General features: G+C 42.7%; 1 protein-coding gene across 1 annotated transcript in view; it reads right to left on the bottom strand.

Annotated features, from left to right (window-relative positions):
* Positions 1 to 19,244, bottom strand: part of THBS4 (thrombospondin 4) — a 39,315-nt gene that overhangs the window by 7,646 nt on the left and 12,425 nt on the right. The window contains exons 5-15 of the mRNA XM_052778454.1: positions 16,291 to 16,373; positions 15,640 to 15,691; positions 14,116 to 14,288; positions 10,838 to 10,975; positions 10,142 to 10,219; positions 6,392 to 6,544; positions 4,925 to 5,029; positions 4,578 to 4,685; positions 2,948 to 3,107; positions 2,109 to 2,227; positions 1,236 to 1,288 (exon numbers count right to left, since the gene is read on the bottom strand). Coding sequence (XP_052634414.1) covers positions 1,236 to 1,288; positions 2,109 to 2,227; positions 2,948 to 3,107; positions 4,578 to 4,685; positions 4,925 to 5,029; positions 6,392 to 6,544; positions 10,142 to 10,219; positions 10,838 to 10,975; positions 14,116 to 14,288; positions 15,640 to 15,691; positions 16,291 to 16,373 — 1,222 coding nt within the window. The remainder of the gene's footprint in view (positions 1 to 1,235; positions 1,289 to 2,108; positions 2,228 to 2,947; positions 3,108 to 4,577; positions 4,686 to 4,924; positions 5,030 to 6,391; positions 6,545 to 10,141; positions 10,220 to 10,837; positions 10,976 to 14,115; positions 14,289 to 15,639; positions 15,692 to 16,290; positions 16,374 to 19,244) is intronic.

Here is a 19,244-nt window from a genome sequence, read left to right as displayed (position 1 = left end):
TGTGCAAAAAAATGGCCTGAAGTCAGGTGTGTTTTGGACATGCACCATAAACAAAATGGTTGCTGGCAATAAGCAGGCATGTTTTCCCTCAGTAGCTTTTTGCCTAGCACAGGCAGAGCAGAAGTGACACGCAGCCAAACTAAGGCAGTGCTGCAGCTTACAGCTATGCATACTCCTACCTATCTCTCCCTGCTTAAGAAAGGTGCTTTAATTTTAGGTCAGAGCAACTAATGTTTGCACATGCTTGAAACAAAATGCAATGAGGACCATGCACATATATCTGTTGCAAGGTTAGCCTCAGGCAGAGCTATAGCATTTCTACCAGGAAACGCTTCATACACATTAGTTAGGTTTGAGGAGAAAAAGAAAACGTCCTTTTTTAAAAACAGGAAAAAACCAAGGGCATATCTACTTAAGAGTAAAACAGCTCCCAGCTGCGGATCTTGGCAACTACTGGCCCAAGACTGGGAATGCTCCCTGTGGAGGCAGGGAAGTGGGTTCCCTGCACTTACTGTCCCGGACAGCAGCACCAACAGCCCTGGGGGTGGACCTTGCAGCCGTCTGCGACTGGTGAAATGCTGTGCCAGCACAGGATTTATCACTTCCCTTTCCTCTTGCTTTAAGAGAGGAGCACAGGGGAGGACTTGCCACCCCAAAAGCTGGTTTTGCAGAGGCTGCGTTCCTCCCTGAATGCTCAGGGCATGTAAAAGCCATAGAGGTGCCTTGTCACTCTTGCTGTGCTAAAGCAAAGGAGTTTATCTGCAAATGTTTTACACTTGGTAATAAAATTCTATTTCTGAAACACTAGGTTTTTATGGAAAAACATACAGCCCTTAACTGTGACATTTCTGCTAAAGAAAAAAAGAAAGAAAAGAGGAATGAAAAATAAAAAAAAAGAAAAAAGATGTTACCTCACTAAGAAGCTCTGAGCAGTGCTCAGGGTTTTACAGCCAGAGAACTGCTCTGAATGTCACTTCCACAGGAACTCACAGGAAGTCTGTGTGAACATGGGGCTAAAGGTGAAGGGCCTGTAACTGTACTGCTACAGGGAAGTGAACCAACAAGGGTGATATATCATAACATTGTTTTTGAACTAACATCTCTTTGAGGAGGTATTGAAATTAAATCCAGGCTACTATGAGGGATTACAGCTCTCCAGGAATCAGTAGCATGCTTCAACTCAAGACTAGCCTCTTCCATTCCCTGCTGTTGTTACAAGCCACAACACAGCATACCTGTCCTGATTGGTATCGCAGGAATCTCCAACCAGGTCATTGTCAACATCTGACTGCAAAAGGAAACAGAGAAAGTTCCAGTGTCAGCTGCTGACACCATCTTTTAAAATGGCAGTATTAAATTAAACCACGACCAAATCAAATACAGTTAAAATAAAAGCATGGAAAAACATTTGTTTTACAAAACGTATTTTTGTGTTTGCATGATCCATCTAACCAAAAAGTCGGTTTTATTAAAGAAAAAAAGACAATGAATAAACAGGGTTAAACTTGATTGGAGCTGTTCAAGCAACATGAGTAGTTCAAGCAAGATGAGTAGTTCAAGCAAGATTCCTCTACTACTGGAAATAAGTATCTCTCATTTCTAACCAAGGTTGATTTCTTAAGCAGCTTTAAAAATCTACCATGGTTCTTTAAAGTTTCCAGCATTTTTTGTTAGTCACAAAGGGCTTAATCAGAATTCAAAAATTATGAAAATTCTCATTGACTTCTAACGTAGGAGCAGTGAGGGTTTTGCTAAATAAGGACACCAGGATTTTGTCCTAATTAAAGAAATACCAAGTGTAACTAAATCACACCACTGTTGTGAAGTCAGGCATTGGACTCCGTGGGAGTGGAGCACACCCACATTTCAGAACAGTAGAAGACCCTACCTGGGCAGAGGTGCTAACCACATCCCAAGCTATAAGAATACACCTTGTGGCTCCCCTTTCCCACGCCAGGAGAGTTTGAAGCTCCATAAAACTTTCCTGAATATCTACTGTTAAAAGATAAGCACTGTGGCTGCATGGGCTGCCTCATTCTTTTGCATCTTTTTGGACTTCAGCAGTCCCTTTCCCTAAACAAGGATATTTTTTCCTTCTGCCTGCTAACCTGGTTTGGGTTGCTGATTGTAGGGCAGCTGTCACAGGCATCACCAACACCATCATTATCCTTGTCCTTCTGGTCTTGATTGGGGATCCTCTGACAATTATCCAAAAGGTTCTTAATACCTAGCGAAAAGTGGATTGGATGTTAATTAAAAACAATTCCCATCTTTGTTATTGGATAACTTAAAGATCAAGAACAGTAAAGACACTATTCCTTTTCAGCAACTATTTAATCTTGCAATGACATTATAAGCCTGCACAGCAAATCTTTCTTATGTGTGCATCCATTCACTTAACAGAAGTTAGAAACATCGTGCTAAAGAACAGGTTTCAACCCCACCACACACACTTCATTAATTACAGAATTAATTCAATCCTGTTCCTGTATCACAGCTTACAGGATGGGACATTTCATCTTTGCTATTACATTTGAAGGGTTGTGATTTTTTCACTTCTTTCAAGCCTCCTACAGCAATGAAAATAATACATTACGTAGCCCTTGGACATCCGGGACAGGCAGCAGCTGGCTACTCTGGGATGTTTGCACCTTTAAGGAATTACTGAATAACCAACGACCTTAATTTATATACGAAACATGGCTTGGTTTATCTGTTCCAGTGTTCAGTGCTTCCAATGGAGGCTAAAAGATACATATTCATCTAAATGAAAAGGATTCCAAACACAGGTTTCATGAAGAAAGACACACTTAGCAGCTGGTGACAGGAAATCTCGTGTCGTGGTTTAACCCCAGTCCCAGCCAAAACCAGCACATCTCCTAACACACAGCACATTCTGGGCAAGTTTCAAGAACATCAGAGAAGCTGGAAGTGAAGAATTACCAACCATCTCCATCCATGTCATCATCACAAGCATCTCCTTTCCCATCACCATCTGTGTCCCTCTGGTCATTATTCAGGACATTGCGGCAGTTGTCACAAGCATCTCCAAAGATATCTTGGTCGCCATTTCTCTGGTTAACATTGGGAGCCAAGACACAGTTATCCTGCAAGAGACACAGATCCAAATCAGACATGAACCAGGTCCAGAATCTTTAATTTCTACTTCAGTGGATTTATGTAACTCTTGTATTTATTTCTACTTTCACAGAAAATGATTACTGAGAGCAGTTTGACATTTTATGTGAATATTGGCTGTGGATCAGATTCCACTGGCTACCTCAAGGCTCTGCTTTGAACTACACTGTGGGAACCCTAAACATAAACACCCAGTATCACAAGGCTTTATTTATAACTTTGACTTCTGATTCTCATTTTGGAGGCGTCCATGGTGAGTAACCTGTTTTGGTGCCCTGGCTTCTTTACATGGTCCTTCTCAAAAGCTGCAGTTCAGAGACCCTGACAGGGTTTGTCGATGCTTTTGGTGAAAGGCCGTTGCCCCCTTCTGGTAGAGACTCAAACCAAAGCTGAAACACTTGGAACAGGACTCAGATGCAAAAAGGTCCAAGTCTTTTTTTTTTTTTTTCAACCAACCTGCTATTGACTCTCTAAGACCGTCAGGAGGCATATGGAAAAAACTTTATTTCAAAATGGTGTAAACTTTCCTCTCCTATCTAGCACACCCGTGACCTCATCCTCTTGCCCACACGGAGGTAGAACAAAGCTTAGCAACAATATAGAAGGTACTTGATTGCGAAGGTACTGAACCTCCATATAGATTTACAGTTGAAGAGGGATTTAACATCTTTCTTTGTATAACATTAGTAAAACCAGTTGCTTCAAGCTACCAGAATTTAGGGTTGGCCTCTGTGGCAAAACAGCCTGAGACAGACCTGTGATTGCTAGTCTGCCCTAGCTCCACATGGACTTTTGTGCTCTGGACAGGGTGTTCTTGTTGTCTTCCTTGGAAATGCATTAAGCAATACTGCAGAACTATCTTAATGTAGAACAACAGTGGGCATACGAGGATACAGGATGAACACAAAAGAGCTTCTACAGTCTGAATTTATTCTGATATATTTTTCATTAGTGTACCCACATGGAAACCTCTTTCACTTTGAGAACATGATTCAAAGCTTTTTCAAGTTACTGGCAAGACACCTATTAATTTATGTGGGTTTTGGATCCCTCATAGAATGTGATGTTAGGTCAACCTGCTCTTTAAAAAGAAAGACACTAATGCAAGTAATGTTCCTGAAGGCCATGCTATAGGAGAGCGTAACAGAAGGACACAAGTTCTGTATACAAAAAGGTCTAGAATTCAATGCTAAAATATAATAATGGAGCATACACTGGTGGGATTTAAGGCTGGGTGAGACAGCCTGGGTATTTTAGGTCTTATAATAGCAAGCATTACATAAAAGAAAAAGACAGGATTTAGAGAGCTGCTGACAGTGATGGGTATGGGATAATCTGTGGCAAATATTAGTGAGCCAGATTTCAAAATTGCTGCCTATTGCATAATGTGAAATCCTTCTGTTTGCACAGAGCCCTGCACCCTGATCTATACACAGCACCTGCTCATTGGGAATGCCATCTCCATCTGCGTCGTCATCACAGGCATCTCCTATCCCATCACCATCGGCATCTTCTTGTCCAGAGTTTGGGACAAATCGGCAATTGTCCTAAAGAAAAAAAGAGACATGTCTTGCGTTCTGTAAGTAAACTGGATGCCTTCATAATTTGAAAGAATTTTTCTATTATTGTTTTAATTAATCAATTAATCAAATTAAATACAATTTATCCAGAGGAATTCAGTAACTTGAAAAAATATTTTCCAATACATCTAGTTGTGTTTCTTCCACTCTTTCTCTTCACCCCTTCATGTTCTGAATTACTGCAGGATTAAGAAAGAATTTCTTACCTTTCTGCAGTTTTCAGCAGAGCACAAGAGTTCTTCGTTAGGGTAGCCATCAATGTCAACATCTTTTCCACAAATATAACCATCACCAGCCCAGCCAATGCCACACTATCAATAAAACACGATGGTAGTACTACCAAAAGGTTAATGAGTCACTGTAGCAATATCCAAGAGGGAAACCCTACATCGGACTTCAAAACACTAACATACAGAAGGCATGGACAGACACTGAAGTACAATGAGGTACATTTCAGCATGTCTCTATGTGGAAGGAAAATCTTTGTTTCAAGCTCTCTATAACTAGGCACAGCTAGAAAGAGCCAAGACTTGATGTTAAATGGAATGTGTGCCTGCAACACTTTATGATTTCAGTGGGAGCTATAGATTTCTTTTAGACACTGGTCAGGAATAAATTTTGGTTCTTCACCTGCAGGTGGAGGAAAAGAAAAGAGGAGACCTAGGCAGAATATGCACCTAGCATCTCAGTAAGGGGCCCATGGTTAGATGGGATGACTGTGTTTTGTTCAGTACCTCAAGAGTACATCTGCAACTAGAGGAAGTTTTAAGAGAAAACTGTGCTAACAGTTACTGTTTGCATCAGCAAATCACGTGCATCTGCACACAAGTTTCTCCTAGCCAATTAAATTGGTATTGTTTCAAACCAATGCCTAATTTGTGTTGTAACTGAAGATACATGCATAGACCTGCATGTCACAGTCTGGCCTCCCCTTAAAATGAGGACTTGCCTAACACAAGTATCTAGGCATCTTCCCATTACAGCACGGACTTAAAATATCCTAGATTCTTCTTTGAAATAGATGTACTTAAAAATGAGACCAAAGCAAGTGCCAGCAAAAGCACACACTGTATCCAAATTTAGGATGCAGGATTAGTCTCTTGCTTCCACTTGCAAGCTGGAAAAACTAAGTAATATACTTCAGTTAGACTCTTACAATGAAAGTTCATATGCCACTTGGTGCTCCTTTGCTCCCACGCCTGGAAAGCACAGTACAGCCTACCTTGCCTAGAATCTGTGGTCTCACTCGGAAAAATACCATCTCTATCAGCAGGCAAATACAGGCACATTGGGTATGCAGAGAGGATCCCTACTCACAGCTATGTAGCTGAGGACCAGGAGAGGAATTTGTCCTTGCGATGTCTTCTGTAGAGTGACACTTGACAGTCCTTTCTGAGGACACTATAGAAAGTCTATAAAAGCCATTCCCAAAAGATCTAATTACACAGACACAGCAAATACAGTACGTAAGTATGGCTGCGTTACAGACATATTACAAGAAGAAAACAATTGCAAGATAGACTCAGCCCGGTTATTTTTGTAGCTGATCTGGGCCAGTGTGCCACAGTCTCGTTAGAACATCCAACTATCTAAAATGACCACAAAGGCTTCCTCAGTTCCAGCCTAAAAAAGGCTATTTTTCACTGTACAAACGCATGAATTTGTGAACTCACAATACATGTCACCTCTCCTCTCCTCTCCTCAATACAACGGGCATGGACACTGCATGGATTGAGGGCTCGATTTCTGCAGCTCCTCTCAGCCTGGCATCCCCTGGCTTGGTCTCCTGTATATCCTGGTTTGCACTGGCCACAGTGGTAAGACCCCTGTAAGAACAAAAAGTTACTACCCAACCTTTTAACAGGACTTCTTTTTCTTTTAAAGCAAGCATCTGAGCGAGATTCATGTCACACTGCTTATGCTGTGCAACTGTAGTTTTTCATCGATTGAGGCCTCTTGCACTGTGAACAAACTTTATTTTCTACGTGAAATTCAGGTTTGGCTCCCACAGTGCACGCTGGAAAACATGCTCAACTCTCACCTGTTTAGACCAGCCTTTTGTTAAGCCAGAGAAAAGTCATGTAGCAGCAAAAGCTTCTTCCTGATGCCTTGTCCCTGCCAGCACCACTCTGTGCTGCTTCCAGTGGCCAAACTTTGCGTAAAATTCTAAACAGCACCTGCCTAATCAGTTTGGATGCTCTTATTGCAGCGTAAAGCAGATCCATCAGTTATCTAAACTCAACTGGGCACAACTTTTAATCAAAGAGAGACAAGAAAGGTCATCACATCTTTGCCCCATTTTATTTATTTTAACTTAAATGTACTTAAGCCAACTTGAGCTAAATCTTTTTCTTCAGAAATGAATTCAGGAGTTGAAGACACAGTCATCCTCATTTACACTGCAGTAAGAACATCCATGTAAGCTTTTGCAATGGTTTACCTAGATGCATACATCTATGTATTTTACATTTATGCCACTCTCTTGTGTAAACAAACCCAAAGGAGCTAAGACAAGTAATCTCAGTGTGTGCTGAGACAATCACTATGAGAGATGTAAATGGATAAATGCTGATAAGAAGGAGTCTTCATACATCTAATGTGGCTTTTGTCTCTATCTCACATACTTGTAGATTTGTAACCTATAACATAAAAGTTAATTGAAAACAATCTTTTTTCCTTATACAGAATAATTATTTTTGACATGTCAAGGAACTGAAACAGGCAGATCTCTGAAAAGCTTGTGCATCCATCCCTTTTGTGAAAGTGAAGTGCTTCACACAACTTCACTGTTCCCATACAAAGCCTGTTGGAGGAACTGTGAGGATTGTCCCAGTCCACCATGATAGAGAGATACATTTACTACCCAACTGGGCATTATTTTTGTCCTCTGTTCATAGCTTAATTCCAAATTTAAACTCTGTGCTGTCTGCATACTTTCAGGCTGAAGCTGAAGATATACAGATGATCAAAGAGTAAAATAATCACTGGGCCATGCAAATGGTATGGCCTATATAAAACACACCAGCCTGTGCACTTTCTCTTAATGGATGCCAGGGTAATATCATCTGGAGTCTGCTGAATTTGCTCAGTATATTCCGTCCTATATCAAGCCCTGGTATGCATTAAAATAGCCTTTCAGGCAACACTTCCAGACCAAACTGTTTCTAAACCCACACTGCTCTGTTTTGACAGATGGCAGGCCACTTGTTGCCCTGTGCAAAGAGAGCCTGATGGCCTCCTGAAGAGGACTAATCATGTCTAGTCATGCAGTAAGATACAACATGTGACAGAAATGTTCTACGTATTAAAAAAAAAAGAGAAACATATTGAACAGTGAAAGCGGTCCTAGAAAAACAAGGTTATTCAAAAGAAAAGCACACCACTTTGAACACTGCTGGTAGCCTCAACAGCACCTAGCTGCAAAAAAGACCACCTTTACACCTGCAGGATACTTTTAACCCTTCTCTTGTTACGGAGAAAGCCTGCTCTGTGGAGCCAGCTACAGCAGAACAGCATTTGACAGTGCATAAGTGGCACGTACAGGACAACCAGGTGATCAGGCCCAGTCAGCACGGGTTCATGAAAGGCAGGTCCTGCTTCGCTAACCTCATCTCCTCCTGTGACAAGATGACCCACTTAGTGGAAAAGGCTGTGGATGTTGTTCACCCAGACTTTACTAAAGCCTTTAACACGACTTCCCCACAGCATTCTCCTGGAGAAACCAGCTGCTTATGGCTTGGACGGGCATATGCTTTGCTGGGTAAAAAACTGTCTGGATGGCCGGGCCCAAAGAGTAGCAGTGAATGGAGTTAAACCCACTTGGCGACCAGTCACAGCGAGTGTTCCCAGGGCTCAGTTTTGGGGCCAGTTCTGTTTAATATCTTTATCAGTGATCTGGATGAGGGGATTGAGTGCGCCCTCAGTAAGTTTGCAGAGGACACCAAGTGGGGTGGGAGTATTGAAGTGCTTGAGGGTAGCAAGGCTCTACAGAGGGATCTGGACAGGCTGGACAGATGGGCTGAGGCCAACTGTATGAGGTTCAACAAGGCTGAGTGCCAGGTCCTGCACTTCGGTCACAACAACCCCATGCAGCGCTACAGGCTTGGGGAAGAGTGGCTGGAAAGCTGCCCGGCAGAAAAAGACCTGGGCGTGCTGGTTGACAGCCGGCTGAACGTGAGCCAGCAGTGTGCCCAGGTGGCCAAGGTGGCCAACGGCATCCTAGCCTGTATCAGAAATAGTGTGGCCAGCAGAAGCAGGGAGGTGATCGTCCCCCTGTACTGGGCACTGGTGAGGCCGCACCTCGAGTACTGTGTTCAGTTTTGGGTCCCTCACTACAGGAAAGACACTGAGGTGCCGGAGCGTGTCCAGAGAAGGGCAACCAAGTTGGTGAGGGGCCTGGAGCACAAGTCTTACAAGGAGTGGCTGAGGGAGCTGGGGCTGTTCAGTCTGGAGAAAAGGAGGCTGAGGGGAGACCTCCTCAGCTGCGTGAAAGGAGGTTGTAGTGAGGTGGGTGCTGGTCTCTTCTTCCAAGTAACAAGTGATAGGACAAGAGGGAATGGCCTGAAGTTGCGCCAGGGGAGGTTTAGTTTGGATATTAGGAAAAGTTTCTTCACCAAAAGGGTTGTCAAGCATTGGAACAGGCTGCCCAGGGAAAAGGTTGAGTCACCATCCCTGAAGGTATTTAAAAGACGTGTAGATGTGGTGCTTAGGGACACAGTTTAGTGGTAGACTTGGCAGTGTTAGGTAAATGGTTGGACTTGATGATCTTAAGGGTCTTTCCAACCTAATTGAGTCTATGATTCTGTGTTTCTAAGTGAAAGGTCCAACTTGCTTCATAGCATTAAAATGGTTGTACACCCCTTCTGTTTGATCCTAACATCTTTCAAACCATTTCTACTTTTGCTATGCTTGCTCTCCTGGATTTAATATCTATGGGTATTAAAAATGTTGTACCAATTGCAGCTCTCCTCCTCTCTGTACTTATTTAGAGGGGTATCTGCTACTGTCTAAATACCCTAACGAAGTGGAGACATTACTTCTATAAAAAGAGCATGCAGGGGAACAGCTTGCTGCAGCAGTTCCCAGGCAGGAGACATGAGGGGAAGCAAAGGTTAAAACTTTCAGAGGATGTTCCTTGCAATAACATACTCATAAACACACATAACTGGATGGTGTGGAAGGAAGAGTTCCTGCTGTTCCTCAGGGAGAGTTATAAGGATACAGCTCAGATGGACATGTTAACGACAAATCAAGTATTGATTTTATTATTAGTCAGGAAAAGAGGAAAGGATTCTTTGGTTTAGATGAAGCCAACAAAAAAATTGTATTATTCAGCTCTTCAATCAGACCCATAAATCCAATGCTAGCCTCATGGAATTTAAAAACAATCAATTTTTTAAAGCCACAAATGAAAAGGTACTTACCAAAGTGTTTATGCAATGGGAATTTGGAACACAGAGTCCAAGTCCACCATTCTGACATTCATCAATATCTAAGCAGACCTAGCAATAAAACAGATCAACATGTAATAAAAACAATGTCAATTTGAGATCCAAGTCTGAAGAAAGGCCGCTAAAGTTTAAGTCTAGAGAAGAGTCATAGCCTCTCCTGAAACCACTCTCAGAATGACACAGACATACCCATAGGCTAACTTTCCAGTGGATCTCCAGACACTTGTAAACCCTGAAGAGACACTGTGATACAGCAAATTTCAACCTTAGGATGGCAGAGTTTAGACAAGAACTACATTCCCCTTGTAGGGTGCTTCAGGACATGCAAAAAATGACAGTAGAATAGGCTGTTTCTATCATACTTTTCCTAGTTCAAAGCCAGTTTACGGAAATCAACAGAACTTCCTTTAAAATTGATCAAAGATACCTGTGAAGATAATGACATTTTTTCTTGTCTCCATACCAGTCCTGAGTATTAGACAGACTATTAATACTGCCATTACAGCCAAACAAACACAACTCAGATCTTCTAATTGAAACACTCTGAGCTCTGCCTAACTGCACAAGGCAATTATGGAATGACTGAAGTATAAATAAAATGCAATACAGATGCATTGATATAAACCAGCTCCTTGCAATGGCAGTTGCCACAGGGACGCTGCCACTCACCTGCTTATTGCTCTTGGCATAGCTCAGTCCTACCCCTTGCACAGTTTGTCCTGTATATCCTGGGGGACAGGTCTCACATCGGAAACCTGGAGCAGTGTTCACACATCGCACTCCAGGGAAGCAAGGGTTGTAACGACACTGCAAAGAAAGAAATGAACCGAGCACGTTTGTGCTTCAGTAACATCCAGACTCTGAATATGTGCACACACCTCTCAGTCAAAGGCAATGCGACATGCAATGTCTGTATGTCTTCTGTTCAGAGCCGGCTTAGAGAGGAAACAGTCTCTGCAGGTATTTCTGACCCCAGAAGGTCTTCAGCTATCTCTGTAATTTAAGCAACATTTGCAATCTTCCATTATAGCCTGCAGTTGATGCCCTAAACTCTGATCCCCAATCCATCCTTTTGCTGGGCAGGTTCATCTCCCTTGGAGGCTGAGGGCCTCCTGGAAGGGTCCAGACCACAATATCAGGAAAGCCGCGTAACTCCAACCCACCGAATGGTCCTGTTTTGTACACACAGAAGTGGCAGCAGCATTTCCCCTCATTTATATTTGGGCAAATCTCATAGCCAGAAGTAACCCAAACATGAGCCAGACGAACAGGGATGTGTCAGTGGCACCCACACATTTCTAGACCGGAGGCCCACAGACAACCCTCAGCACTTCTCCCAAAATACCACATGCCCACAGCATCACCCTTGGCCTGAAGGCAAAATTCGCTTCATTGCCTCAGGTGGTTATACAGAACAGCTGTAACACATTTCACTGGCGTTGTGGGTGCCAGTTTGGGAACCACATCACGCATTGCTGCCTCTCCAATATCAACACTAGCTGCTAGGTAGTATTTGTAAGAGTACTGAAAACATCAGCATGCCATAATGCTGCATACGGCTCGAAGCCAACAATAAATAAGAAACATGAGAAAGAAATATAGAAGAGTTTTAAAGATATGCCATTTCCCCCCCCTCCATAGCTAACAGAAAAACATCTTCAAGATGGAGGGAGAACAAGCCAAAAGATATCCACCTACAACAAACATACAACTTGTAACCAAACACACACACAAGGGAGCAAGAAAAGGTATGTTTAATATCAGAGCATGTTTGACAGAGAGATTTGTTAGACGTAGGTCCACGAGCATAAGGAAAATGTAAAATGTAGGACAGACATTTTGTGCTCCTTATTTGCTACGGATTTTTTATTGTAGGCAGCAGAGGGCACTCAAATTACACCATACACAGAGCAGAGCTGCAGCTCCCAAGATACAGGCATCAGTATATAAAAGTAATGCCTTCAAACTGGTAATGAATAAGAGAGCATATTGCAGAAATGCTAACAGCCTCAGAAAAGATAATAGCAGCTCTTAGTGAGGAAGCTTCTAGATTTGTCTTTATCAGAATTTGTACATTAACTTCTTTTTAAATGCCAGTTATTAGGAAATACAGAAATAGTTTATACAGTAGAAAGGTGCTCCCCAGAAGAGATTGCTAAAGAGATTTAAAAAAAAAAAAAAAATTACTTTCCTTCTTAGTCTCAGCTAACTCAAGAAACCAAATAATATGACCCATGCCCTCTTATTAGACAATGAAAAGCTATTGCCATTTATTATCTCTTTTTTCCCCTCTGCGCAACCATTAGTGAAAATCCAGCTGTTAAAGGAGATGTTTACTGGTGAAAAAAACCACACCAGACTAGGTGGCATTTTAGTAGCAGCGTCCACGTGAAGACCTCATATAAGCAAGACTGTATCTCTGTGATACCGTTTTGGCAAAATTTCCTTGCTGTTTCTAATGTGAGATCAGGTCTGGCATGTGGAGTGGTGGCAGGAACATGAAGGCATGTCAGTCTCCAGTGGCAGAGCCTGAATGCTCACAGAAAACTATGTTAATGTCAGGCCAATACAGACCAGTCTCGGTTTGTTTTCCCACCACTGCTCTCATGGATAGAGTTGCTCCAACCCTGAAAATGGCCAGGAAGAGATTATTGCCATGGTCTGCCTCAGTCTGGGTATGGCTCAAGAGGTGGAACCCATCCATACTGGCGGGCTCCACCTAGGCTGGCTTGAGTCTCTCACCAATGTTGTCTGTGGCATGAAATTTGCCACAGCTGTCTCAGCTTCACCTCTTGCATTCACATTTCAGAGCTTCACCTCCAGTTTTTGCACCTTCTGTTGCAGCAGACACAGTCCATGTCACGTCAGGCAAAACAAAAGACATCACCTAAATCTCAGGAAACTGCCACACTCAACCCACTTTCTCTCCACAGTGTTTTTCACAGACAGATAGAAGTTGGGCACATTGCATGCTGTCTGCTGATAGCCTACAGGAGGGAGTTAACCAAAGGAGCAGTCAAAGAACATCTCCTGTTGGCTAAGAAGGAGAAAAAAGGAATTGCTTTTGCTGTTTTACATCATTAGGAAGGTACATTGGTAGTACCGTGTTATCCACAGGTACAGTTAATGACCTAATTCTCCTGGTTCCCTGGTGTACTATATGCAGGTGCTTTTCCACAAAACTCATCAAAGAGTAGTGGCAAAAATCACCACACAGAAAAAATGCGGTGAAGCTGTAAGTGGTTTTGGTTTTTGTGTTCTGAGTTAGTGTCACATTCCAATTAACACAGGTTTTACTTAATCGTTTAAGATATTGTAAATTTATTAACTCAATCCTCAATACAAGCAAGCTCTGAATTTCTAACATACAGCACAAGGAATAAAAATAGACTTAAGTCGACATTATCAGCTTTCAAGACAACCATAAAGAAGCAAAAGGAACAATAACAATAAATGTTTATTTTCTTTCATATATTTTAAGGTAAGGCTGAAAACATGGCTCCAGTTTGGGTTGAAGAGAAAACTTTGGTCTCCAAGGCTGGTTCAGGAGCACTACAATTTAAAGAAATAAAGCCCATAGTGACAAGAAGTGCTTCTGCAGCCTGTAACAGAAGCTACTGCATCTTCTTGTGGAATAGAAACAACTACGTCAAAAGCTTGTTTTGGTTGGGTTTGGTTTTTTTTCAAACATTAAACTCCTTTAAGTGACTTCTCAACTCACCAGGGTATTTCAAGTTTTCACACACATAACCTCCATAAAGTTGCAGCAACAGCAAAATACAGAGGTAGAATCAAATCAGAATGAATTAATATTCACTGTGCAAGCAGTCAGCAAATCCTAAAGACAGCAAGCATCAGCAATCCATTGATATGTATGAAACAGTTGCTTTGTAGCTTTTTTTTTTTTCCCCTTTTTTTTTTTAATTCAGTGAAACTCACTATTTTACCTCATCGATATCTGAGCAGGTAACTCCATTTCCCGTGAGCCCTTCAGGGCAGGGGCCGCACTGAAATCCCTCTGCTGTCTCCACGCACCTGACTCCCCTGAAGCAGGAATTAACGTCACATTTGGGTTTACTGCGCCTAGGAAGCTGAGTTGGAAAATTCACAGTTCCCAAACCTTTAATGCAGAAAGAATAACAGTTTCAGCAATTGAAAGAAACATCCATCATGGCTTTCAGCTGGCAAGCGCTCTGAGGAGATCCCCAAGACGCTGCACAGCAGGGGCTTCGTGGTTCTGCACTGCGCTGCTACCAGCTGTGCTGTGGCTGAAGAGACTTCATGCTGGGAATGGCCCAGCAGCTTGCTGCATCCCCACACAGGGGAAATTAAGGCTATTTTGTTAGGTCCACGTGCTTCTCCTGGCTACACATGGGAGCCCTCCTGCTAGGTTAGTCCCAGCACAGATTGGCTGCTGGCCAGGGGAAGAAACTCTGACAGCCCGCAACCTCAGATAGCCCAAGGCACTCGAGTGTGATTGTACAAGGCATTTCTCTGGCTAAATCGGCAACACTATCACTTCATAAGAAAAACAGTGCCATGTTTTCGCAAAAACATATCTGACAGTCTACAAATAATAAAGAAAGAAGCAGCAGCAGCTGGCAGCCCACGAACATGCAGCAGGACATGCAGGTATGCTGGCTTAGGTGCACAGAGACCAGCCCTGAGAAAAAGCAAGGTTTTCTGAGACTCTGGCAGGTGCTGAACCTTGGTACTGATGCATGCAGGATTTAAAGACTTCTTCTTTGGCACTTACGCATAAAGGTTTACATGGCTGGAGCTCAACTTGAGTTTTGATGAGGCTGACAGACTGGGAGAAGAAATAACTAAAAGGCCTGATGAGTTTAAGGCCTTTTGCCCCACTCAGTGAGGGAGTATTTTGGTTTTTATACTGAGTGCATATGTGTCCTGATTGTCAGTTGTGTAGGAGGGCTATGCAGTGGCATTTGGGAAAGCATTTATTTCTTCCATTTAGTGAAAAGATGGAGACCATCTTTTGGGTCTTACTGCTGTTAACCACTGACTGCCTACTCAGAATCAGACAACTTTCAGGTGGACTGCAGAGGATCTTCCTTAGACTGACAATACCAGCTAAAGCAGAGCATGATTCCTCCCTTGTCCTACTAAGATTGTTCATGAGATACCTGGCAGGCAATGTCTCCCTCCCCAGGAACATGGGGCACAGCTTTGTGGCAGAGCGAGAACGGACAGTACAGGGTGAGTAGTACTGCTTGGTTTAGTGGAGTTTTATCCCCCAATGGGTGATTGTTACGTCTATGGAAACTGAAAGCTTTTTCTCTAATGAAAATCTATTTTAAACTTGTGTCCAATACATCTGGAACTTTGGACACAGTATTTTTAAAAAAGTAATTCTTAGAAACCACATAAAGCTGATGCAATCAATACTAGTTTTAGAACGACTGTACATCTCATCTGGTTGCCTTTTACAGGCAATTAACAGGAATACTTACCACATGCTTGGCACTCAGCTATGGTATTTCTCAGAAAAGTTGTTTCTTTGACCTTGAGGATATAGAAAATAAACATTATTTGGATACAAGCAGCTCCAGTTTGTACCTGGCTGCTAGAAGAACCATCATCATTTTTCCCCAGGATGACACTCAAAGCACGCAACATAGGTACTCTATCTCAAAATGAGATGCTGTTTGTACTCCATAAAATTAAGGACAGTGATAATGGTTGTACTTTAGTTCAGCCTTCATCAACAGGACCTTTAAGAATGACATGCTTAATTAAAGGCACGGGCCACCAGCAATTCCAGTTCTGACACTCACCATCAAGTGGTACAAAGGTAATTTCAGTTCTGTGCAAGAGATGTCTCTCTATGTAACAATGGGCTAGGATGGCTACTCTAGTTCCTCCCCACTTAAGACACTAGATTTTCTGGATCTGAATAAGCAAGTCCCCAACACTCCCACATTCAGTGATCCTCCGCAGTGAGCACAGGGTACCAGGACCTATATGGTTATTTCTTCTCCACGGTGTTGTGCCTCTGAGGCATTGAACTCTACCCAGGAGTTTATTGCTTATATGAATTCTGCCCTGACTCTATCAAAAGTGGCATACCTGGGGTATTTCACACTGAAGCCTTTATACAGTACCTGTTGTCTGAGAAGGTCTTTCACATCTCCCAGTATTTGGTTCATCTGCATCATCTGACCCATCAGCTGCCTATTAAAATCACCTGCAGGGAAACAGCAATGAAAAAGAGTGCACAATGCACATAACTCCCCTCCATTTGCCATGATAATTTCTGCGATACAAGATGGAAACACTATGAAAAGCCAAGGAGGGCAGACATTACTGTTACTTAAGCCCTGTAGGAATCCTTAGAGAAAGAGTGATTTGCATGAACTCAAGGCTTTTCTGGACTGAACTCTACTATATACCACAGAAACAGGCAAAGCAGAAACCTCTCCACAGAGAGAAAAGCAGTGTGTGATTTTTCCACCATTTCAGTGTCAAGGCTCTCTAGGAAGACCTAACAACACTGGCTACTAATGCCGCCAGTGTTACCAGTTACCCCCAGGCCTGAGACCTGCAACCCTAAGAGAAACCTCAGGATTTCAAGACTGGGGTTTTGTGATAACGCATTTGGGACAGGAGGGCAAGGCCGGGGCATGACGTATCCCTGCATGCAATGGGAATTCACCCTCCATAAGTGTAATCCATGTCACCAGAATGGATTCCTGCACACTTTTCAAAGTGAAGTTGCCCTGCTTTCGGAGCAAGCTCACTGTGCAGCTCCGACCATGCATCAAGAGTGCCTGCTCTGACGAAAACAGCACATTTAATACCTGTGACAGTCATTTGGCTTTTCTTCCAAAAGGCAGCTCATCACACTGTACACAAGTTTCATGGCTGCATTTGCTTCTGGGGGGCGCAGAGTTTGTAGGGACTTACAAAACATCTACTCATTGTGCTATGAACTCACACCAAAGCCAGTTCTCAATACCAAGTAACAAATTAAAGACCTCTGAGACAAGACCAAAGTTACATCTGTAATGAGCTATAAGGAAGGACCAGAACCAACCCCGGATCTTCACATGAGACTCTTATCCATTAAATGAAACATTAGTTTTGACCCAGTGACAGAGGAGAAGCAGAGAGCATGTTTAGTAGCACAGTAGCTTGTAGTAGTTTCTGTTTGTAGCTCACTTCTAAGTTTGTAGCTCTCTTGAGCAGCTATTTGTTTACTTCTCTAAGTCTGTATGTCAAAAGAAATTTCACAAATACATGATTTTTTAGGTTCTGAGCAGGCAGGATATTTTGATATTATGTCCAATAGCTTCAGGGAAGTTTATTCATGTGCTACTTTTGTGAGTATTGAAAGCTTATATGAAAAAATGCTTTTCTTAATGTTTACCTCATTGTTTTGTACTTCAAAGCATGTCTAACTGTTTCCAAACATTCTAGCAGGAACTGTCCAACTCCTCACATACTACATTTTCTTAATTTCAGATTTTATCATCAAAACACTGAACAAGTTTAAAGACTCAGGAACCACCTGTTTCAGAACCTGCCTCTGTTCTAGTCCCAACCTTGTCTTATTTTTATTTGGGAGAAAGGCAGCAGGACCTAATATCATGGGTATTTCAGAATCCCATAGTGGAACTTGGCACACAGGCTGTTGGGACGGATGCTGGGGTCTGTTCTTGTTTTGCTTGGTTTTTTTAAACAAAGAATGGTTTAAGCACTATTGATTGAGATCTGAAAAAAATTCTCAAGATTTCAGATGCTGTTTGTTGGCTAGCATCTAAATCAAAACCAGATCTATTTCGTACAGTTATGTTTTGCAGACTGTTAAACTTTAAGGTGGACTAAAAGGTTATACTGCCATGAACTACATGTCCTGTTTGCAAATGTTTCAGAGCAGAGCAGAGCAATCTTGCCCAGGCCAGCAGCAGAGCAGAAACAGATGACTGACTCCCCAAAGTTGTTTTTTTTTTCCTCTCCCATTTAAAGCCAAGTCCTACGGTAGGCCCCACCTGCAGCAGAATGACCAGTGATCAGTGGTAAGAACTCAGAGAGGCCTTTCAGGGAGCTGTTGGTTCACAGTATATTGTGGGGGGGCTTTTCCCAGGAGTGAGCAGGGTAAGCAGAAGATACAGCCTGAAGCTATACAGTTATCTGGTCTCTCTCATCCATACCCCACCTACTGAGGCAACTCCCCAGTTCAGCTAGTCCCCTAGCTCTATACTCTGAGTCAGTAATAACCTAAGTAACAGAATGGCTTTCACAGCAATAATTAAATTCAGAGACAGAGCTGAAGAATAACTGTCCGACAGGGAACTGAAGTCCCTTGACATGCTTGTTCTCTGTGAGCCCGAGGTCATGTCAGGAGGTTACTCTGTCTTTCTCTTCCCAGGACCCTGCAGTATAGAATCATAACATGGTTTGTGTTGGAAAAGACCTTTAAAGATCAGCTAGTCCAACCCCCTTGCCATGGCAGGGGCATGTTTCACTAGGTCAGGTTGCTCAAAGCCCCATCCAATGTGACTTCAAACACTTCCAATGATGGGGCATCCACAGCTTCTCTGAGCAACATGTTCCAGTACAGGGCCTTGGATTTAGAGCAGTACATCAGCTCGTTGCACAGCTAATTGGCCCACGCAGGGCAAATGTACAAACACTAGCTTGTGTAATTGCAGGCCACAGTGAAATGCCTCATAGATACTTCTAGCTCTCTTGGGAGCAATACTGGTTCAAGCACCCCACTTGCCGCCATCCAGCAAAGTCAGACTCCTGAAGTGTCATTCAAAGAGATTGTGGTTGCTTGGCCAGAGATCCAGCCATGATTAAAGTATGGATGATGGGTGATGATAACAGTTTCCTGTCAGCCCATAATCCTCCACCAAAGGAGGTGCATATGCAAGTTGCACATGGAATTACAAAGAGGCAGGTCTGAAGTAAACAGAAGGAGACATCTCCTCAGACATGTGATTAATTTCTTGCCAGGAGGCATTCTTGATCATGCATTCGAAACTGACTGGACAGATCCATGGAAGGAAACATGTACTGAGTACAAAACACAAAGACTCCACCTCTCATTCAA

The sequence above is a fragment of the Harpia harpyja genome, chromosome Z (assembly GCF_026419915.1).
Source record: "Harpia harpyja isolate bHarHar1 chromosome Z, bHarHar1 primary haplotype, whole genome shotgun sequence".
NCBI classification, from domain to species: domain Eukaryota; kingdom Metazoa; phylum Chordata; class Aves; order Accipitriformes; family Accipitridae; genus Harpia; species Harpia harpyja.
The sequence above is the reverse complement of the archived record's forward strand: the minus strand, read 5'-3'. Positions and strand labels throughout refer to the sequence as shown.